Source organism: Otolemur garnettii, unplaced genomic scaffold, assembly GCF_000181295.1.
Source record: "Otolemur garnettii isolate 467f Iridium unplaced genomic scaffold, OtoGar3 scaffold00053, whole genome shotgun sequence".
NCBI lineage: Eukaryota > Metazoa > Chordata > Mammalia > Primates > Galagidae > Otolemur > Otolemur garnettii.
This window is the reverse complement of record NW_003852448.1, coordinates 7,808,288-7,828,971: the sequence shown is the minus strand read 5'-3', so window position 1 is coordinate 7,828,971 and position 20,684 is coordinate 7,808,288. Positions and strand designations below refer to the sequence as shown.

The 20,684-nt window shown below is 57.3% G+C and overlaps 3 protein-coding genes across 6 annotated transcripts in view; 2 read left to right on the top strand and 1 right to left on the bottom strand.

Moving 5' to 3' along the window:
• The first annotated feature begins 1,615 nt into the window (after nucleotides 1-1,615).
• Nucleotides 1,616-5,333, top strand: ASIC3 (acid sensing ion channel subunit 3). Of its 3 annotated transcripts, none has more exons than XM_003792047.2 (11): nucleotides 1,616-2,150; nucleotides 2,757-2,907; nucleotides 3,230-3,357; nucleotides 3,495-3,696; nucleotides 3,784-3,840; nucleotides 3,938-4,085; nucleotides 4,369-4,460; nucleotides 4,534-4,613; nucleotides 4,709-4,780; nucleotides 4,957-5,015; nucleotides 5,157-5,333. In XM_003792047.2, exons 1-11 carry the CDS (start codon nucleotides 1,620-1,622, stop codon nucleotides 5,233-5,235), a joined length of 1,599 nt encoding a protein of 532 aa, XP_003792095.1. In that variant the 5' UTR covers nucleotides 1,616-1,619; the 3' UTR covers nucleotides 5,236-5,333. The 3 variants fall into 3 exon arrangements, with proteins under 3 accessions (XP_003792095.1, XP_012661953.1, XP_012661954.1); XM_012806499.1 differs by having other exon boundaries at nucleotides 1,620-2,150; nucleotides 5,137-5,333; XM_012806500.1 differs by lacking the exon at nucleotides 4,957-5,015 and having other exon boundaries at nucleotides 1,620-2,150.
• Nucleotides 5,334-6,344: 1,011 nt separating this feature from the next.
• The window catches only part of CDK5 (cyclin dependent kinase 5), a 16,929-nt gene continuing 2,589 nt past the window's right edge, over nucleotides 6,345-20,684 (bottom strand). Inside the window, exons 1-12 of one of the 2 annotated variants that reach the window (XM_003792048.1) lie at nucleotides 10,156-10,312; nucleotides 9,448-9,536; nucleotides 9,291-9,358; nucleotides 9,114-9,174; nucleotides 8,960-9,016; nucleotides 8,174-8,269; nucleotides 7,959-8,033; nucleotides 7,706-7,802; nucleotides 7,475-7,544; nucleotides 6,944-7,004; nucleotides 6,755-6,835; nucleotides 6,345-6,632 (exon numbers count right to left, since the gene is read on the bottom strand). In XM_003792048.1, the coding sequence (XP_003792096.1) occupies nucleotides 6,546-6,632; nucleotides 6,755-6,835; nucleotides 6,944-7,004; nucleotides 7,475-7,544; nucleotides 7,706-7,802; nucleotides 7,959-8,033; nucleotides 8,174-8,269; nucleotides 8,960-9,016; nucleotides 9,114-9,174; nucleotides 9,291-9,358; nucleotides 9,448-9,536; nucleotides 10,156-10,192 (879 nt within the window). In that variant the 5' untranslated portion in view covers nucleotides 10,193-10,312 and the 3' untranslated portion in view covers nucleotides 6,345-6,545. Of the gene's footprint in view, nucleotides 6,633-6,754; nucleotides 6,836-6,943; nucleotides 7,005-7,474; nucleotides 7,545-7,705; nucleotides 7,803-7,958; nucleotides 8,034-8,173; nucleotides 8,270-8,959; nucleotides 9,017-9,113; nucleotides 9,175-9,290; nucleotides 9,359-9,447; nucleotides 9,537-10,155; nucleotides 10,313-20,684 lie in introns of those variants that run through there. The other variant, XM_023514452.1, reaches the window with a different exon arrangement.
• Nucleotides 11,990-20,684, top strand: part of SLC4A2 (solute carrier family 4 member 2) — a 15,049-nt gene continuing 6,354 nt past the window's right edge. The window contains exons 1-8 of the mRNA XM_003792045.1: nucleotides 11,990-12,182; nucleotides 14,376-14,489; nucleotides 16,158-16,323; nucleotides 16,496-16,731; nucleotides 16,811-16,926; nucleotides 18,370-18,602; nucleotides 18,691-18,833; nucleotides 19,806-19,986. Of these exons, the coding sequence (XP_003792093.1) occupies nucleotides 14,439-14,489; nucleotides 16,158-16,323; nucleotides 16,496-16,731; nucleotides 16,811-16,926; nucleotides 18,370-18,602; nucleotides 18,691-18,833; nucleotides 19,806-19,986 (1,126 nt within the window). The 5' untranslated portion in view covers nucleotides 11,990-12,182; nucleotides 14,376-14,438. The remainder of the gene's footprint in view (nucleotides 12,183-14,375; nucleotides 14,490-16,157; nucleotides 16,324-16,495; nucleotides 16,732-16,810; nucleotides 16,927-18,369; nucleotides 18,603-18,690; nucleotides 18,834-19,805; nucleotides 19,987-20,684) is intronic.

Genomic DNA, 20,684 nt, shown 5'->3' with positions numbered 1-20,684 from the left:
ATACATGGTGCAGGTGAGCATTTGACCACATGCAGAGCTTGACACTGACAAGGACCAGGCCCTGGCTTTCCTCTGTGTGTGTGGCCCTGAGCCTGGCAAGGCCATGGATCAGTAGGACGCCCTATTCTACCTCAGGCCTTCTGTCTCTGACCTTGGGAACAGTAACCGCTTTCTGGAGATTTCTGCCTCAGGTGTCCTCCCCACCCTGATACCCACCCCATCCTCTGGATCATCACAAGAAGTCTTTGGTCAAATAACTGCACTGGCCCTGCCCTCTTTAGGCCAGCTTTCAAAGCCCTGTGCAAACAAGCACACTTGCACATTACTGGTGGGAGTGCAAAATGGTATGACTCCTATGGGGGAGAACTTGATTTCATCTATCACATTACCAACACAGGGGCCTCTTGACTTGTGATACCAGCAATTTTGTATCTGGGTGGTGGTATTGACAGCAACATTAGAACAGAGGCAGAAACCACAGTGTTCATCTGTAGGGCAGCCATAAAATAAACTGCTAAGTCCACCTGACAGGGTGGTGGGCAACCATTTAAAAGAATGAGGGCATTTTCCAGGCCTGGATATCATATTGTAAGATGCTTGTGGCAAGTGGGACACTCATGCTAACCCCGGGGGGAGGGTGGTAGGTGGGGCACACCTGTTACTTGGGGGTTGATAGGTGAGCCCACACCCATCATGGTAGTGGCCAGTCTCCTCAACACGAAAGCCTGTGAGGAAGCAGGGTCTGACTCTTTAGAGATAAGGGGACACTCAAGAAATAGCCAGGCCCTGGATATGGGACTTGGCCAGTGGAGGCTGGGACTCTGGGGGCACAGAAAAAAGAGAGCTACTGATGCCAAAGTTCCAATCACTTTCCAGCTTGGTCAAGAGCCAACTCTACTCTTTGTGAAAGAACAGATGCTCCTGGGTGAGGTCATTGGGAAGGTTGGGAAGCCAGAAGGAGGGAGGAGCCAGGCCAAGGGTCAGTGACTGACCCTCAGGCCTGATATACAGGGGCTGCAACTGTAATCTAGAGGGCTCCAAAGGCACCCCTGGCCCAAGTTATCTCTGGGCTCCCCTCAAGCCCTAGCTAGAACCTGTGGTTTCCCCCTGGCGTCTATGGTCTCTGACAGCCACGCCCCCCCCACCCCCATGCTCCACTAATGGCTCAGCCTGGGGCCTCAGGGAGCTCTCCCGCCCCCAGGCTGCTCAGCCAGCCCCTTGCCCCCCTTGCTGCTGAAACTCAATCCTCTGCAGTAGCTCAGCTCAGCACTGCTGCAGACCCTGGCTGCCACGGCTGACTGCACCCCACTTGGCCTTGGCTGCGGAGCCCCCAGCCCAGTGCTTGGCCCAACGGAGCTACTGCCTGTTCCTGGGGAAGACCCAGCTGGACCGGCCGGGTCACCTCCTCCAAGCCCACAGGCCAGCACCTCCCACCTTGCACCCTTGGCTCCTCTCCCATTCACTCCTCTCCTCTCCTCCCCTTGCCTTACCTGCAGTGGCCCCTGTCTGGCCACGATAATCCTATCTCAGCCCTCCCACCCACCCTCTCTCTCTTTCCAATACCCTGTAGCTGGTTACCTGCCCCCAGCCCTTGCAGTGGCTTTCTCCAGGTTCTGGCCATGAAGCCCCCAGGGCCAGAGGAAACCAGGAAGTCAACCTCAGACATCTGTGTGTTTGCCAGCAGCTGCACGCTGCACGGGCTGGGCCATGTTTTTGGGCCTGGTGGCCTGACCGTGCGCCGGGCCCTGTGGGCCGTGGCCGTGCTCCTGTCGGTGTCTGCCTTCCTCTACCAGGTGGCTGGGAGGGTGCGCTACTACCGGGAATTCCACCACCAGACAGCCCTGGAAGAGCGAGAAAGCCGCCAGCTCACCTTTCCAGCTGTCACCCTGTGCAACATCAACCCACTGCGCCGCTCACACCTCACACCCAATGACCTGCACTGGGCTGGGCCGGCACTACTGGGCCTAGACCCCGCCGAGCACACAGCCTTCCTGCGCGCCCTGGGTCAGCCTCCTGCACCACCCGGCTTCATGCCCAGTCCCACCTTCGACATGGCGCAGCTCTACACCCGTGCTGGGCATGCCTTGGAGGACATGCTGCTGGACTGCAGCTACCGTGGTCAACCATGTGGGCCAGAGAACTTCACTACGGTGAGCTGACCACCCTGTCTGTCCTGCTCAGCCTGCCCCAAAGCCAGGGAACCCTAACATATATGCCCAGGGTTTCCCTTCCTTGGCCCACAGAGGCCATGGCTTCCCAGTCTCTGTGCCATTCTGTTCAGCCCAGGAAGCAGTCCTCTGAGGGAGGGACAAGCCCCAGCCTGGCTTCAGGCCCATGGTCAGGCCTGTGGAGACCCTACTTCTGGGGCAGGCAGTGGTCTCCTAGTGGGATTGTTCTAGAGCAGTAGACCTCTCTCCCTGCCAGTGCAAGGGGCCTTGCTTTCCCCTCTCCCTTTTGAGTATTGTGCCAGCCCCAGTGGAGGGTGGGACCCATCTCCTCTCACCCCAGTACTCAGAGAACACTTGCCCTCTGGGTTGTGCCATGGGCTTTGTAGAGAGGTGGGGAGTGGATGAGTTGGAGGGATGGGCTACCAAAGGATCCAACTATATGTGCTCCAGGGGAGGGTGTGGTAAGAGGCATTGAGATTTGGGCTGCACTGTTCAAATAAGAGACCTGAATAAAGCATGAATAAAGCATCCCACAACTTGCATGCTTGCCTGGGAGAGAGGGCTATTGCCCTGTCTGCCCACCCCTAGATCTTCACCAGGATGGGGCAGTGTTACACCTTTAACTCTGGCATTGACGGGGCAGAGCTGCTCACCACCACCAAGGGTGGTGCCGGTAATGGGCTGGAGGTCATGCTGGATGTGCAGCAGGAGGAGTATCTGCCTATGTGGAGGGACATGGGTATGGAGCACATATGTGAAGTGGGGGGGTCTGGCTGTGTTGGGGGACATGGGTACAGAGCACACGTGAGGGGGAGGGGATCTGCCCATGGGGAGGGACACATGCAGGCTGGGGGGAACACAGATGGAGTGCAAAAGCTTAGGGGAAGAAGAGAGGAGGCCAGGGAGGGGCCAAGGAGTGTCCTTCCCTGTGAAAAGGGGCAGGATAGGCTCCTCCCCATCCTGAGGAGAGAGGGTTGCAGGGGGTTCTTGCCTGAATGGGGAGGCAAGACTGCCTGTGGGGGAGGGAGGAGTCTTAGGCCTCAAAGGCCCCTGTCCCACAGAGGAGAACCTGTTTGAAGTGGGGATCCGAGTCCAGATTCACAGCCAGGAGGAGCCGCCCCTGATCGACCAGCTAGGCTTCGGGGTGGCCCCTGGCTACCAGACTTTTGTGTCCTGCCAGCAGCAGCAAGTATCCTCACCTGGACCTCAAAACCTCCATTCCCAAGCTGTCCAGCCCATCGGCCCCCCAACCCCACAGACCTTCAACTCTGTGTCCCAGACCTGTCCAGGCCCCCACCCAGGACTCCTTAACCTGTCCCTCCACAGTTGAGATTCCTGCCACCTCCCTGGGGTGACTGCAGTTCCGTGTCTCTGGACCCTGACTTTGAGCCAGAGCCCTCTGATCCTCTGGGTCACCCCAGCACCAGCATCAGGCCCAGCCCTCCTTATACCCTAACGGGGTGTCGCCTGGTCTGTGAGACCCGCTATGTGGCTCGGAAGTGTGGCTGTCGAATGATGCACATGCCTGGTAAGGGGCCAAGAGGAGTCAGTGTATGTGTGTTGATCCTGGCCACTCAGCCTCTCCTGAAGTCATTTCCTTTCCTCCCCGCCTCAGGCGGCGCTCCAGTGTGCAGCCCCCAGCAGCATAAGAACTGCGCCAGCACAGCCCTGGGTAAGGGACGAGCCTCTCCCACCTCGTCTTCCGCACCGGCTCGGCCTTCGACCCAGAGTCCCCGGACCGGCTGCGCTGACCAGGCCTGTACCCGCAGGTGCCGTGCAGCGGAAGGACGTGTGCGCCTGCCCCAACCCCTGCGCCAGCACACGCTACGCCAAGGAGCTCTCCATGGTGCGGATTCCGAGCCGTGCCGCCTCCCGCTACCTCGCCCGGAAATTCAACCGCAGCGAGGCCTACATCGAGTGAGCCGGGTGGGGCTGGAGGCTTCGGAGCAGGCGGAGGGGATCCCAGCGGGGTGTGCGGGCTGGACCCGAGCTCTCTCTCGTGCGCACAGCCCGGGCTGGACACCGGTCTCCGCGGCTGCATGGGCGCTGCGCCTCTGCACCAGCTGCTTGCTTAACCCTTCCTCCCAGGGTTGTTGATGCCTCTCCCAGGGTTCTTGGGAGGACCAGAGTATCCGCACGGGCTTCTTGGCACCAAAGGTTGTCCAGCGAACATCCGAGGCCTTTTTTTCCCCCCCTTCAGGGAGAACGTGCTGGTCCTGGACATCTTCTTTGAAGCCCTCAACTACGAGACGGTGGAGCAGAAGAAGGCATATGAAATGTCGGCACTGCTCGGTGTGCAGAGTGCCGAGGCTAGGGAGGTGTGGGCTGGGCAGGTGGCTGAGTTGAAAGCTGACTGTCTCCACAGGCGACATTGGGGGCCAGATGGGGCTGTTCATCGGGGCTAGCCTGCTCACCATCCTTGAGATCCTAGACTACCTCTGTGAGGTGGGCCAGAGCCCCAGCCCGGGCAGGGGAGGGGTCCACCACTAGGATCCTTGGAAGGTGTGCACTGGCCACCTCCTGCTGCTGCTTGCCTCCAGGTGTTCCGAGACAGGGTCCTGGGTTATTTCTGGAACCGAAGGCGCTCCCAAAGGCACTCCAACACCAACCTGGTAACAGCCTTCCCAGACTTACAGCCCGGTGCTAGGCCCCTCCCTGAAACCTAAAACATCCTCCCTACTTCATGAGGAAAAACAGAAAAGCAGGGAAGGGGTGTGCAGTGATCTTGGCCGGTCCCTGGGAAGAGGAACCCTCTCACTTCTGACCCTCTTCTCTCCTCCTCCCACAGCTTCAGGAAGGGATGGGCAGCCATGCAACCCAAGTTCCCCACCTCAGCCTGGGCCCTAGGTAATGCAACATGGCCCCCAAAGGCCAAGGGAGGAGGGGCAAGTCCAATGTAGGGATGAAATTCAAGTCCAAGAGGACAGGGGCAGACCAAGATAGCAGGTGTGAAGGCCTCTGGCCCCAGCACTGTGGTCTGTTCCACAGGCCTCCCACCCCACCATGTGCTGTCACCAAGAGTCTTTCTACCTCCCACCGCACCTGCTACCTTGTCACTCGGCTCTAGACCTGCTATGTCCTTAGGGCCACGCCTTGACATCCTGGACATGCCCAGCCTGCACAGAGCTTTGCCATCTTCACCCCAAATAAAGTTCTAATGCATCAGCCTCAGGTGTTCCTTTCATAGGCAGGAAATGAGTCAGGCCCAGGTCAGCCCTACGCAGGCACAGGAAGTCTTCTGCCAGCCATCATCTGGCTACATATGGCTTCTGAAAAGAGAGGCTGGGCCCCAGCTAACCCCATGAATCTGCTGCAGAGATCAGTCACTGGCACCTTGGTGTGAAGGAATCTATCACATTGATATCACAGAGAGAAGGAAGGACAGGCTCCATCCAAGCCCAGAACTTAGGAGTGAGGACAGGAGCTGGTAGCAGGTAGTGATCACACAGTGGCCGTGAGGCTGGAAGAAAGCTCTGATCCAGAGCCTGGCAAGAAGTGGGGGTAGTGAGAGGACAAAGAAGCCATTCCACTCCCCAGACTACAGCTGTTTTCCTGCCTCAGAATATCAAGGCTCCCTTTCTTACATTTGGGACCAAGCATGGCACACAGCCTGTTCATGGGAATGATTCTTGCTTTCCCAGCCTCCCCACAAAAACCGAAGGCCCCAGCTTAAGACCGTGGGGGTGGGGTGAGCCCTTCCTTCCCCCTCCTGCCAGTAAGGGTGCACCAACACCCAGCCATAGGCTCAATTTCCCTTTCTCTGACTGCACCCTACACATTGGAAAATTGGCAAACAGGGAGTGTGTGGGGGGTGTTCCTAATGCTTTAAGTCTTTCCTAGCCTGCAGCCTGGGTATGGGGACATGGGGAGGAAAGGGAAAAGAATGTCCACATGGGATATGGAGAACCACAAGGAGAGGCCCTTTCTTTCCCATTCTGGGGGAAGCCCTCCCTTGCTCTCAAATGCTGGCCACCACCCATCTGGGCAGAGAAAGGAAAGGGTGTGCACAAGCACATGTGCACAAGGCCAGGCTGTCCTGACCCCAGCAGTGAGGGGTGTAGTGGCTTCCATCTCCCAGTCTGAGGACCGTTGGGTTGGTTTGAGCTGGGGAGGCAGGGCTGCAAAGCAGAGACCCCAGTCCACACCCCTGCAGTCACTGGACCATCACATCAGCCAGACTGTGGGAAAGGAGCCAATTTATGAAATTAAATAAAGTCCACAGAGGGAGTGACAAACATCGGCTTAGGCACCTCCACCCTGCCCAGGCCCAGCACAGCTGGAACTCAGCATCTGAGCTGTATCCCCACTGGCCCGCCCCTCCCAGGAGGGGGCTCAAACAAGGCCAGGCTCCAGCCTGGCGGCCAGCAGTCCTGGTGCCTAGGGGGGGCAGAAGTCAGAGAAGTAGGGGTGCTGCAGGGCCTCTTCTGCTGAGATGCGCTGCACAGGGTTACACTTCAGAAGATTCTGGAGTCAGGGAGGAAAAAGTGGTGGCAGGTTCAGGACAGGTCAGCTGCCCAGAAGCCTGCCTTTGTCTAGTTCCCCTGGACAAGTGTCTGAACCCCCACCTGCTACTTCTGGTCACTTACCTGCAGCAGGTCCCTCCCTGTGGCATTGAGCTTGGGCACAACATTCACCAGCGATGTTGTAGCTGGGTACATCGGGTAGGGCTGTGGAGAGGCAGGGAGAAGCAGACCAGGGGCATGGGGGTGTGTAGGCTGCTAGGAACATGAAAGAACAGGGACCCTGATAAACTATGCTCCTCCCACCCATCACACCTTATAGTCAGGCAGCTTGGTCATGGCAGGCCACTGTTCCTCAGTTGGTGTCCCCAGAAGTGTGTCTACCAGGTCAAGGATCATTCATGGAGACGGCAATGTCTGCAACTTTAGGGGAGGGTGAGGGGCTCTTCCCCTCCTAGGGGGCATTCCTCACCCACCACAGCCTCCTCTTATCCATTTCTTTCTCCTCAGCTGTGGCAGAGGTGAGCCCCCCACGTGGCCCCACCAGCTTCCCTCACCTAGCTTGAGTCCTGAAGTCCAGTCCTAGCAAACCAGTTCTGACTCCACTCTCACAAAACTCTGTCTGCTACACCCTAATTTAATTATTCATGGCTCATCTGGAGGAGTGCACTGCTTGTCTATAGGCGGTTGTCCAGCACCCCTGCTGCCCCTGCCTTGCCCTCAGGAGGATCCCTGCAGACCCCACCATCCTGGCCCAAGGCCATCCCACCCTCACCCCCTGTGGGGCATGCTCCACAGGTCAGCCTCCTTCCAGAGGGCTTGAGGGGAAGGGAAATGGAAGGATATCGGAAGATCCTCTTCAGCTGGTCATCGACATCATTGCCAGGGAAAAGAGGCCGCCCAGCGTTGGCCAGCTCTGGGGGAAAGAGGGGACTAAGGCCCCTCACTCCCAGGTACCCCCACACCTTCCATCCCCAGCCCAAGGTCCTACTCCCTGCTCCCAGATGAGAACCTCCAGTTCCTGCCTGTCAACCCAAATGGAAGGCAAAGTGCTTCTGCAAAGCCCCAGAGTATCACCTGCAAAGATGCAGCCGGCTGACCACATGTCAATAGAGGTGGAGTACAGTTTGGCCCCAAAGAGGACGTCAGGTGGGCGGTACCACAGTGTGACCACCTGGAAGAGACCCCACCCACAGGGACCCCCTCCCCCTTAGAGGGTGGAGGAGGAGGTTGGAGGCAGAAACTCAGACAGGAGAGGAGAATGCTGCTTTGGGTCCTGGTAGGAGCTGAGGGACTCCCTCCCTCAACCCACAGCCCACTTTCTAGTCACCTCAGCTGAGTAACAGCGAACAGGGATCCCGAAGGCTCGAGCAAGCCCAAAGTCAGCCAACTTCAGCTCCCCATTCTGAGGGGAATGGGAAGGGGAGAAGAGGCCTTAGCAGTTAGTGCAGGCTTCACCTCCCTCCTGCTAGGCTCTGTACCCTTAGCACTCCCAGGCCCTGGCTCCAGCCTCCCCCATCTCCCACCTTCTCCCTTGAGAAGTACCCTGTTTATTAGCAGGTTCTGGGGCTTTAGGTCCCTGTGTAGCACGTTGCGGCTATGACAGAATCCCAAGCCTTTTAGCAACTGGAAGAGGAATGACTGGGGAAGGGAGCAGAGAGATCAGAGTCAGACACCCTGGTATTGCTGCTGTGCCCAAGGGTGGGTCACCTCCTTCATCCTCTGCCTCGCTTCACCCCCATCCACCTGTCATACCTCAGATCAATATGACACCATTCACTCACTGTTCAGGACTTGCTTACACTGTGCCCAGTACTCAAAGTACAACAGTGAACAAGTTGGCCTTGTTTCCTACCTTTCTGGACCTTACAATCTAATGGGTCTTCTTGCCTTCCCAGCCCATCCTGACCTCCCTTAGCTGGCTGTGTCTGAGCACACTCTTGTCACCTCACCATAAACTATGTGTTATAGCATTATTTGGAACCTGGCTCCCTGGGAACCTGAATCAAGGCACTTGGGTCTTGGGCCTAGAAGAGTGCCTGGCACACAGAGATGCACTCAGTGTCTGCAGAATGAATGCCCATATGACTCTGAGCCTTACTTTCTCGCCTGTCAAGTGTAAAGGGTCATTGATTTTAGTGTTGTTTCTTCAGGTCACATGACTATACTTGCTAAGATCAGAGGCTACTGGAGGGCAGAAATGGTTTCTCATTCTCTGACACCTCAAAGTGTCCCTTTTCAGGGCCCAAACTTGGTGCTCAAAGAGGGCTTGGAATGAATATAGACTACAACCCCAGCCTCGAGGAGTCCCCTGGACACCACTCTCCTCACCTTTACAATCTCAGGATCCAGGTCACCATTACAGCTGTCAAAATACTTCTTCAGGTCCTAAAATGGAATGGGGTAGGAGAATGAGACAGAGTTTAACCTCAGTCTGGGCCCCTACACCTTCCCAACACTACTATTCCTCCAGCTCTCCCTTCACCTGATCACAGAACTCGAAAACCAAAGTCAGCTTCTTGTCACTATGCAGGACGTCATGAAGCCTAGGGGAAAGGAAGGGCTCAAGTTTCCTCACATCCCAACATTAGCCCAGCCCGTGCCGAAGCCCCCACCTCTTCCCACCAGCTATGTGGGCAAGGACAGCCCTGCCTTTACACACCTGACAATGTTCTTGTGCTTCAGCTCCTTGAGTAAGCAGATCTCCCGGAGGGCAGAACTCGGAACACCCTACATGTGTGAGGGAACCGAGTGGGCAACAGTCAGATCCCAGGCAGCCCTACCCTCAACCACTTCCCTGACCCCGTCCTCAGGCCTACCTCATCATCGTCATCCAGCCTCACCCGTTTCAGAGCCACAATCTCATGAGTCTCCCGGTTTTTGGCCTTGAACACTGTTCCATAGGTGCCTAGGGGAGGAGGTCAGGGGTGAGGGAAAGGATGGGGCACCTCCTCCACCTCAGAAGGAAGGGATGTGCCTCCTGGGTGTACAAAGGAAGGGATTCACGGTGAAAGCCCCAGGCTTGAAAGAGCTTCTAGTGAGGATGTGGGAAGTAGGCAGGAGAGAGAAGATGCCTGTCAAGGGTCTGGACAGGAGTCTGGGCTGTCAGGGTAAGAATGTCAATAACGAAAGCGATGCTCGGAGATTCTGGAAAAAATGAAGACTGGCCTGGAAGAGGACTCGAGGGCCTGCAGAAATGCTGAGATTGGAGGTCTGCAGGGAGAACACTGGCTGAGGGGTGGGGTGAGGTTGTGCAATTGGTACTGAGACTGGGATGGGAAATGCAGGAAGTGCCGCGGTCGAGAGGTTGGTTCTACAGGGAGCGCTAAGGTTGGAAGTGGGAGTCTGCGGGAAATGCTACGTGGGGAAGACTGGTGTCTGCACCAAGTGCTGAGCTCCGGTCCAGGACTGTGGCCAGCGCTGAGGTCTAAGCCTGCAGCTTTTGCTGATGGTAGGGGAGCCAGGGCTGCAAGGAATGCCGAAAGGTCTACAGAAGATCTTGCAGAAACATCTCCTGGTTCCATTACCTTCTCCAATCTTCTCCAGTTTCTCGTATTTCTGCATCTTGGCGGCCGCAGGGACCCCTGCGGGCCCTCGGTTCTAACACTCCGGCCCCGGCGTTGCAGAGGAGGTGGCACCCCTGCCTCCATCCCGCCCCGCCCCCCAGCCTGCGCAAGGGCTTCTGGGGCTTGTAGTCCTAGGACGGCCAGCTCTCCGAGTAACGCCCGGGACTGCGGCCGAGAAGACTACAACCCCCAGCAGGCCGTGCCTAGGAGCTCTGCCGCACTCGACTCCGGGGCTCTGGTTCCACAGCAGAGGCAAACCCTGGACTTCAAATCCCAGGAAGCATCGCGTATCCGCTTTCCAGGGGTCCCCGCATTGGCGCCGTGGTTCCCAGTGTGCCCTGCTCTTGTTACTCTTTTTCCGTGCTCCCGAAAAGGGCCGCTCCGGGACTACGCGTTCCAGAATGCAGCGGGGTGGGAGTGGGGCGCTCTTGGTTTGGAGTTTGGCGGCCTAAATCCTGGGCCTCAGTGGCCCGGCTCTGACCCGATTGGTGGTATTGAGTTCCCAGCGACCCCGTCCCTGACTCCCCCAGGTTGGGCACGGGGGAGTCGTCGGTACCGGTTTTCACCTCTCTCCAGACCTCACCTGGTTGACCCCAGGATTGATTGTGGAATAGCTCTGAGGAATGTCTTGCAGCTGAGGACTTCACAGGGGCAGCTGACCACAGGGCTGGAAAGAGAGGCAGGTGTGCCCATTTGAGGCTGGATTTGAGGAGGGGGAAACACGCCAAAGACCCCTCTCTCTGCTGGAGCCCATAAGACTAGCCACTTTACCCGCGGCTGCCAAGACGACTGGCTGGAGCCCTAGGGGTCCCGCCAGATCTCAGTCTCCAGAGCAGGGATACTGGAGTCTGTCAGGGTGTGGTCGAGGAACGAGGGCCGGCAGGCTGGTTACCCCCCTCAACAGACATGACCACAGACGGATAGTACACTTGGAGCAGCCCTTACCTCATTCCTGAAAGGAGTTGATTATAGATTTTCTTGTGCTGCTCTCTAATCGTCTCATGATTGCATTCTTGAGGGCTGTGAACTGGGCAAAAATGACTCTAAACAGCACTCCTCAGCCCTGAAACCACATTTGGTGCTAAACATTTAATTAACTCGTTCATATCTGAATGCTCTTGCGTATGCAATGCTGTGCCTTACGTATTTGGCAGGCTAAAAAAAAAAGTGCTATCTGTAACAATTTATAACTTAGTTGGGAAAACACACAAAAGTCTTTAAATAATAGGTGATGGCTATGAACAGGGTTTAACTCAGTGTGCAAGTAACAGAGCCTAGGAACCAGGCCATCCCAGGGAATCTGTCTCTCTTAGAAAGTGGGGGGTGCCTAACAAGTTGTCTCCCCTAGGTCAGCTGAAGATAACCGGCAGCCAACCTCCACGCTATCACCCCCTCTCACTTGCCACCTCGTACCCTAGACAAAGACAGGGTCTCTCTTGGAGGTATCTGGGCAGGGGCGGGGTGCCAGAGAATCTTGGTCCTAATGCATTTCTATTTCAACTTCTTTTGCCCCGAATTTCCTAGCGATCCTAGTGCCTGCGTTTTCCTGCATGGGATTCCCCGCGTGAGGTGGGCTCCTTTCAGCCCAGAGGTGCCTAATGGAGCCAAGAGACGGCGTCCCGGGGACGCCTGAGCCCTCTCTGGGGAACCCCGTGGTGGCAGCCTCTCAGGGAGGTGGCAACTGGCCGCTGGAACGGCCCCGGGGTGCTAAGCAGTGCCTGGAAGCGCGCCCCCGCCACGGCCCTGGTTTCGGCCCCCGCTCCCCGCCTCCCGACCCGCTCTGCCGGGACCGCGCACGGTGCGCCGGGGGGCGCGCACGCAGGGGGCTGGCTTGCCCGCGGCGCGGGGGAAAGTTGAGTTGGGAGAAGTTGGGAGCGGCAGGGGCGCGCCCCAGGGTGGGCACGGGGGAGTCGTCGGGAGCGCGCGAGGGCGCCGGTGGACGGGGAGAGACCCCCGAGACCCCCGGGCGTGAAGTCCAGACCAAGCGGGTAAGCGGAGAGGTGGTGGCGGGGGAGGGCCAGAGCTGCGGAGGGAGGAAGGGAGGGGGAGGAGGGGGGGGACTCGGGACTCGTGCGGAGGGAGTGGAAGTGGAGGAAAGGGCGGAGACTGGGGCGCGGGGAATCGAGGTCTTGGGGAGACGGACCTCGAGGCAAGTGGATGCTGGTTGGAAGCGGGCATTCCGGGGTCCGCTTCTTAAGAGTTCTTAAAGCCAGGGTGCCGCGCCCCCTGCCACCAGGAGGGAGTAGTCTCAGGGAGGCGCCACCGGCCTTCCCAATCCAGGCAGTCTCCAGGCAATTCCCCTCTCCTGCGACCCAGCTGCACTGCCCCTTAGTTTTGTCTGGGCGCTCCGCCTGGGGGTTGCCGGGGCCCTCCGCCCCCAAACTCCGGGCTGGGAGGCGAGCCGGGAAAGGGGAGTGGCGGGTCAGATCGGGACAAGAGGTCAGGCAGAAGAGGGAGCATCTGGGTGGATATGAAAAAGAAGAGCCCAGAGAGTTGGACCTGACTGAATCTCGGGGTCCGGTTTGCCTGGGTGGGGAATTCTATACTGGATTTGGGGACGGCGTTGTCTGAAATCTCTGAAATCCAGAAATTTACTCTCCCTCCTTCCCTCCCTCCCCCTCCAGCCCCACATCCAAGAGCTGTGGAATGTACGAATTCACTTGGGAGGTGGTTAATGCCCTAGTAGGGGTCCGAGGTGCTAATCCCTTGGGCAGGGGGAAAAAAGGCTAATCCTCCGGGCCGGTCGGGGCTGGTCCCGGAATGTGCCCCCACTCGGATTATCGGCGCGATGCTCTGGACAGAAGCTGCTTTGTGTTCTGGGACAGCGGGGGAGGGGTGGAGTGGCGTGAATAAAAGGAGGGAATGGCAGCGGAGTACGTTGAGGGCACAGCTTGGAGGTGGGAGTGGGCACCTGCAGGTGCTCCGGACTGATTCTCCACACCCATTCCAGAGTGGGCCCCCCAGCTCCCACGGGATTGCCCTGGCTGAAGGCCTGCTGGGGAGGATGAAGAGAGTGGTCAGCTGAGTTGAAGTGCTTGCCAGGAATGTGTCACCCAGGCTCCCCACTCTGGGCTGACCCCCCAAGCCTTTATCATTTGATCCTACACTGACCTGTCTCACCCCTAAGTTGGGCAGCCCTGACTCCCTAGCACACTGGGGAGCTTCCTTCAGGATGCCTTGGGTATCCCCTTTGTGCTGCCTTCACTAGGAATGGGTCCCCCAATTTGCACCAATTAGGTTTCAGCCCTGCAGCTCCCCTTTTGCCCCCCAGCATACACAGTGTCCTCCCCAGCCTTCACTACAGTCACGGTCAGGAGGTGGCAGCCCTGCCACTCAGATTTTCCTGGCCCCAGGCTAGGGAGGGGACAGACTGCCCCTCAGGGTAGGAACCTCAGAGCTCTTGTGCCCACTCCCTCAGTACCCATCACACGCCCCTCCCCCATTATAAACGTTTGCCTGGCCTGTGCCCATTTTCTGTCCCTTCCTCCCTCCTACTGAGTGAGTGGGGTTGGTTTCCTGCCCTTCACCCAGGGGGTCTAACTCTCTCCTGCCTACCCCCCAACATGCACCTGGGGAGTCTTCCTGCCTGGCCTGCATTGGGGACAGGGCTACCCTTCCCTGCGGCTGCCCTCTGGCTTGACATATTGGACTCATCCCAGAGTTCTCTTGCTCCCTCTTCCTTGCTCACTCCATGGGGTGTCTCACTCTTCCCACCACACCCCTCTCTAGTCTTAGGCCCACCTCCGGTGCCACCTAGGGCATGGTTCCTGTTTCTGTCTTGGCCTTCACTCCCCTTCTCCCTCTGTTCTTTATCACACCCTCCCCAGTCTCTGTTGCTTTCTCTCCAAGACTGGGCCTTGACTCCTTTCTTCCTCATTTTTTTTTTGCAGCCTCTCCCACCTTTTCTCTCCTCCTCCCTCTTCTGCCCAGTCTCTTGGCCCTTCTTGGCCCCCTTCACCCCAGTCTTCTCCTTTTTCTTTGTTCTTCTCTTTTTTTTTCCTGTAAATAACTCTTCTCTTTACTCTTGCCGCCTCTAAGGGCCACTCCAAGGCCCTTCACAGCCCAGAGGATCCTGAGCAGCGCAGAGACCTGTGTGGCAGGCGGGCTTCTTTCTTCCCTTGGCTGGGTGCCCTGCCAGCCTGGCCCCTTTCAGATGGTGACTGGGCATCTCCCCTACCCAGGTTATGCCTCCACCTTGTTGCCCTGAAAGCCGCAGTGACAGCGAAAAGGGCTAAGATTTGGCCATGAGCAGCGCCCCCCGGCGCCCCACCTCGGGGGCAGATTCTTTCTGCACGGTGAGTGTTGCCCCCAGGGTCAGTTGAACCCTGACCTTTAGTCTCACTCCCCTTCTGCTAAGGGTCCTCACCAACCAGGGGTACCTATGTGGGTATGGATTAGGAGGGGTGCTGCCATCTGTGTCCTGACCATGCAGTATGGTCTGGGGGGCAAAATGGGTATTGCAGTGGGAGGAAGGGGGGCGGGGGTATTTAGGTGTCCTAAATACCCATAGTCCTGGGGAGAAAGCTGCCGCTGCTTCCTGAAGGAAGACCCACACAGAAACCTTGAGGACCCTGGGTCTCTAACCCAGCGACCCCTCTCTGACCTGGCCTTAGAAGCTGAGGTCAAGTCTGTGCTGGTGCTAGTGCTGGCTTCTGGGCAGAGTGACTAGTGTAACTGGCCCCACCCTTCAGCCCCACGTGCCACCTGGCCCGCCCCTCCCTGCCCCCATGTGGCTACAGCCCCACATGGCACCCTCCTGAGTTTCCTAAGGAGTCTAATGATTAACCCCAGTGCCACAATCAGCTCCATTATTGGTCACTTTGGCCCAGCGGGCACGTGACTGGGAAGGGGCGCAGGCCAGTCCCCTCCCTCTCCTTCCCTGGTTCAGCCCTGCCAGTCATGGACTTCCTCCTACGGCCTCAGGTGTGAGGGGTCCTCGCCCCCAATGACTCCCCCACCCCCTTAACCCCCGTCCTGGGCTGGCTCCCTATGTTGGCCTTCCTCCTTCCTCCCTGGCGTTGCTTCTGGTGGGAGCGACACAAGGGCTTGGGGAGCTGGGAGATGGGTTGGGCAGGGACCATCCTCCGGCAAAAGGGAGAAGCCAGCCCCTTGGCTTTCTCATCTTGTATCCAGTGTCCCTGCCCACTGCAGCTGGTCCTGTCCCCACCTCACCCTTGAGACCTGCCCCATCCTTCCCTCCGTCCCTCCTCCCCTGCTATTCCCTGCTTTAGCTGCTGGCACCGCCATGGAGGGGGTTGCCTACCCCTGCCCTTGGAGGTCCTGATGCCCTTCAGGTCCAGAAGATCTTGAGCAAATATTTGGTGGCACCTTGAGTTGAGACCGTGTGGTGGGGAGGGGGTGGACCAAGGCTGCCTTCCCAGGCAGCGCTGCTCAGCAAGGCTGGGCTCTCACAAGCGCTGCAGTCGGCTGGGCTCCTGCAGGATGACTCAGGTGGGGGTGGGGTGAGGGGCGGGGCTGGGGAGCAGCCAGGGGCCTAGGGGGCTCTATGGGCTGAATTGGGGTTCCCCTGTCAGAGTGAAGTGCAGTCTTCTGTCTTGGCAGGGCTGGGTTGTGTGTGCTGAGAGCTACTCCAGGTCTGTTAGCTGGGGCACCTTCAGAAGTTACTTTTGGGCTCAGCAGTTGTCCTCCGCCCAACAGGAGTTCTTTACTGGTGCTTTGTGAACTGCTTACTTCACACGGTGCCCCCCAGCCCCCAGGGTGCAGAAGTGCTGCCACCTCCAGGGTGGGCTCATCTACCTGGCTGGAACTGATTGCACAGCACAGCCAGGGTCCAGACACAGCTTAGAACCAGGACAGGCTATTGGGGAAGAGATTGAGTCCCTGATGTTAGAGGGGATAGTTGTTGGGGATCATTGGGTCCCTGACACTGGGCCAGCTAGGGTTTGGGGCCATGATTCCCATTGAGCCCCTATGGGTTTTCTCTACCCTTTTCTTCCTCACAGCCAGAGCCAGAGAGCTTGGGCCCTGGGACACCTGGGTTCCCTGAGCAGGAGGAAGATGAACTTCACCGCACCCTGGGCGTGGAGCGGTTTGAGGAAATCCTACAGGAGGCCGGGTCTCGTGGAGGGGAGGAGCCAGGCCGCAGCTATGGGGAGGAAGACTTTGAGTGTGAGGGGGCAGGCAGGGAAGGGAGGGGGCAGGCAAGGGGCTCAGGCTTGACTGCCCAGGAGTAAAGGGCTGGGACTCTAGTGGGAGGAATGGTGGTTAGGGGTCGGATGGCAGGGGAGAGACACTGTGCCTGCCAGCAGCCATTTCCCTTCTGTCCCCCTCCTCCCTTCAGACCACCGCCAATCTTCCCACCATATCCATCACCCTCTGTCCACCCACCTGCCTCCGGATGCCCGCCGCCGCAAGACACCCCAGGGCTCGGGACGGAAGCAGCGAAAGCGCCCTGGAACCTCCCCTACTGGAGAGACCCCCACCATTGAGGAAGGAGAGGAAGATGAGGATGAGGTCTGTGAGGCTGAGGGGGCTCGGGCCCTCCCACAGTCGTTCCCAGCTTCCTCTTCAGTGCAGGTGAGCCAGGCGTGGGCTCTGAGGGGAGGTCTGCAGGGCCCTGGCCTGCCTCTCCTACCCACACAAGTCCCTGTTGCAGTTTTTTCTCCAAGAGGATGAAGGCATGGACCGGAAGGCAGAGAGGACCAGTCCTTCTCCCCCTGCCCCACTGCCCCAAGAGGCAGCTCCTCAAGCCACCAACGGGGCCCAGACTGGGTAAGTGCATCCTGGTCAACAAGTGTCCCTCACTGGGGCAGGGTGGTGATGCAGGAGAAAGTGTGAGTCTTGGAGTCAGTCTCTAGACCAAGGTTGGAGCTCAGCCCTGCCCTCACCAGCTGTCTGGGCTAGTGACTTAAACTCCCTGACCCCCAGGCTCCTCATCTGGGAGCCAAGCACAATAGAACCTTCTCACTGGGTGGTTGTGGGGATTAGGCTGGTGTGAATTGATGTGCTAATATGGTTAAGCCAAGCATGGAACAGATCTGCTGTCTGAGCTGTGCCCCACCTCCTACCTGTCCCCTTGCCTGTCCCCCTGCCTGTCCCCCTGCCTGTGGACTCAGGGGGAGCTGGCTTAGTATTGAGCTTGTGACCTCCCAGCACCTGTTGGGGCCCCCAGATTTGAGAATAGGAGACCCCTCTTATTCTTGGGGATCTGCCATTCCACCCTGGTTGGAAACCAAATACCGTCATGTGAAATGGCACTGGAACACTGTTAATGCATCCTGCAGCCTGGTTTGGGCAGAACGTCAGTACCAGGGGGCCACTGGTGTTTGGGGGCACTAGCCAGAGAAGACTTCCTGGAGTAAATGACTTTGCACTAAGTCTTAAGGTCACTACTATCACAGACCTGTTGTTTTCTGGGTGCCAGGCAGCGTGAAGGGCTATAAGAATTGAAGGACATGTTACCCCTGAGAGTACCAGGCGCTCTTGGACAGTCATACAGATGGGGCGGGTCCACAGTGGGTGCTGGGTGGCCAGGAAGAGGCGAGGGCTTTAGGGAAGGTCTGGTAGTGGGAAAGGATTGGATTTGTGGGCTGAGTGTGAACAGCAGAGGGGCACCAAGAGTAGGTGGAGGCCAGGGAAGCCGAGTCATGGGAGAGGACGTGGGCCTGGAGCTGTGGGGGCCCTTGATGTTGGGAGAGGGGGATGGATGATACGGCAGGGTGTTAGCTGAGAAAAAGAGAGGAGCAGAAGCTGGAGTCTATGGAGGCCGAGGTGGCAACCCCTCCCCCCAGCACAGGGATGCTGTAGTAGAGAAGGCCTTTAGAGGAGGACTTTATTCTGCTTGATTAAATGTGGCCCTATGACACTCTGAGTCCTGTGGGTAGGGGTACTTGTGAGGGGCAGAGGGGCACAGGAACAAATGCTAGCAGTGTCCTATGTCCCTGTTATATGCCATGCCCTACACTGGGCTTTTCCAAAAATCTCATCTCCCTACACGGTGGAAGGCTGGCCTCAGCCCCAGCTGTAGAGGGAAAGTTGATGTTCCAAGGGGCCTTGGGTGACCTTGAGGCTGCACAGCCAAGAGAAGGGATTCGAACACTGGCAGTCTGCTTCCAGAATCCTTGCTTTTCCCTTCTAAGAGTAGGGGTGGGGAGGGCCTGGGTCTCAGAGGCAGAGCCCAGCTTCCTCAGGCTCACAGCTGCATTGTCCATCTAGAATCGTGGAGGAGGAGGTGGTCGCCATGGCCAGTGGCACAGCAGGTGGTGATGATGGCGGTGCCGCGGGACGTCCCCTGACGAAAGGCCAGCCTGGGCATCGCAGCTACAACCTTCAGGAGAGGAGGCGCATCGGGAGCATGACTGGGGCTGAGCAGGCACTATTGCCCCGTGTCCCCACGGATGAGAGTGAGGCCCAGACGCTGGCCACAGCTGACCTAGACCTCATGAAGAGTGAGTGCTGGGACCTAGGTCCAGCCCAGCACTGATGGGAAAGGAGCGAGAGGAGGGAAAGTCTGACTTTGACCCTCTATCCCTATAGGTCACCGGTTTGAGGATGTTCCTGGGGTGCGGCGGCACTTGGTGCGGAAGACTGCCAAGGGGTCAGCACAGAGTGGACGGGATGGGCGGGAGCCTGGCCCCACACCTCGGGCCCGACCCCGGGCCCCCCACAAGCCCCACGAGGTACCACGCATTTACTTTAATTCTCCATCTCCCCATGCTGCTCCCCTGCCTCACAGATAGCAATGGTCTGTAGCACCAGGGCTGTCGCTGTGGTTCAGAAGGCTGTATACAGCAACAGAGCACAGTGTATGCATCTTGAGCTTACTGACTTGGGCATTAGGATTATGACTCACATCTGAGATGTTGGTGTGCATCTCATGACCGTTTTAGGAAGAGACACCTTTGTCTCATGTGAAGGGCTGGAGGGTGGCTCTGTGTGGCCCTGCACTTCATTTTTCAACTCCCCATCAGCTCTGTACTCATTTGATCCTCCTAGCAACCTGTGAGGATGACCATAGGTAGCGTAAGGCATAAACTAGGGCGCTGAGACTTGGCCAGTCATTTGGTTATTTAGCAACACTGCCCATTGTAGGCTGCAGGGTTCTGCTCCTGACCTCTTGACAGAGGGTAATTTTTCCCCTTCTTATTGAGATGATGAGGCATGCAATGAGTTGTGCTTGCATTACATGATACTGCCAGGCACAAGACCATTCCCCACATTTGAGAAATTTCCTTTGCTGCCGTGGTCAGGCATTGTCCTTCAGAAGCGACCACTCATCTGCAATTGGCTGCCAGTTCTTAAATGCATACAAGTAGAACCATACAAACCCCACTATATTCATGTGTAGCAAATTTATTTACCAAGCCCTTACTGTGGGTCAAGCAGCATGCTAAGTGTTGTGTATGCTTTTTCTTTTAATCCTTATAATGGCCTCTTGAGTTGGATATCATTTCCATTTCACAGATGATGGAAACAGTCTCAGAGTGGGCCAGTCACTCATCTAGGGTCCGACCTAGGCTATGTATAAGATGTGTGTGCTGCCCACCATGCTGTCCAGGCTCCCTGGCTCCCTCCTGATGGCACTTATCTCTGGCCATTTTCAGGGCCACTCTGGCTCTATACCCTGCAGTACCTTCTCATCTCCCCCCAAGGTGTTCGTGGAGCTAAACGAGTTGCTGTTGGACAAGAATCAGGAGCCTCAGTGGCGGGAGACAGCTCGCTGGATCAAATTTGAGGAGGACGTGGAAGAGGAGACTGAGCGCTGGGGAAAGCCCCACGTGGCCTCCCTTTCCTTCCGCAGTCTCCTGGAGCTCCGCCGGACCCTGGCCCACGGTACTGGCTCCCCTCCCACTCCTGCCCATCCTTGCTCCACAAACTTTGCTGCTAGGCCTGATTGCTGAGGCCCAAATGGCCCCAAATCTGTCTGGAGCCACACTGTGTATGATATCACTGGAGCCCAAGAAGGAGCATTGTCCCTCTCTGCGATGTCATACAGACTGCAGCTCCTCAGGCTCTGTTGTTGGGTGGCTGCAGGTAGGGCTGACAATACTATCTCCCATCTGCATTTTCAGCAAGCAGCTTCTCTTGTATTTTCAGACAGCTGAAGCTGATGCGTGGGGTGATGAAACATTTTTAAGCCATTTTAATGTAAACTTGTTGAAATTCCTGGCATACCTTGTTACATTTTAGAGATCTGTGGGCTATAACTGTCAGCTGCTTGACCCCACTGACTGGGGATGCCAGACTGTTTCGCCATGTATCTGAGGTTTCTGCTCTCCTCTTACTGCTTTCTTCCCAATGGGAAGTCACTCCATTGTTGTCAGAAGCCAGTTTCTAAGCAGCTGAGGCCCTGCCATTAGAATTGTGTCCTAAGCAGGTTCTAAGTGAGGCCTGAACACTTTGGGTAAAGTGCAAGAGCTTTATCACTGAGCTTTATGGTCTCTGTTTCAGCTGCTCAGGGGCCTTAGGTTCTGTTTATTTTCTTTAGTTCTTTATTCCTGAAAGTTGGTCTTTTTTTTGTTTTTTTTTTT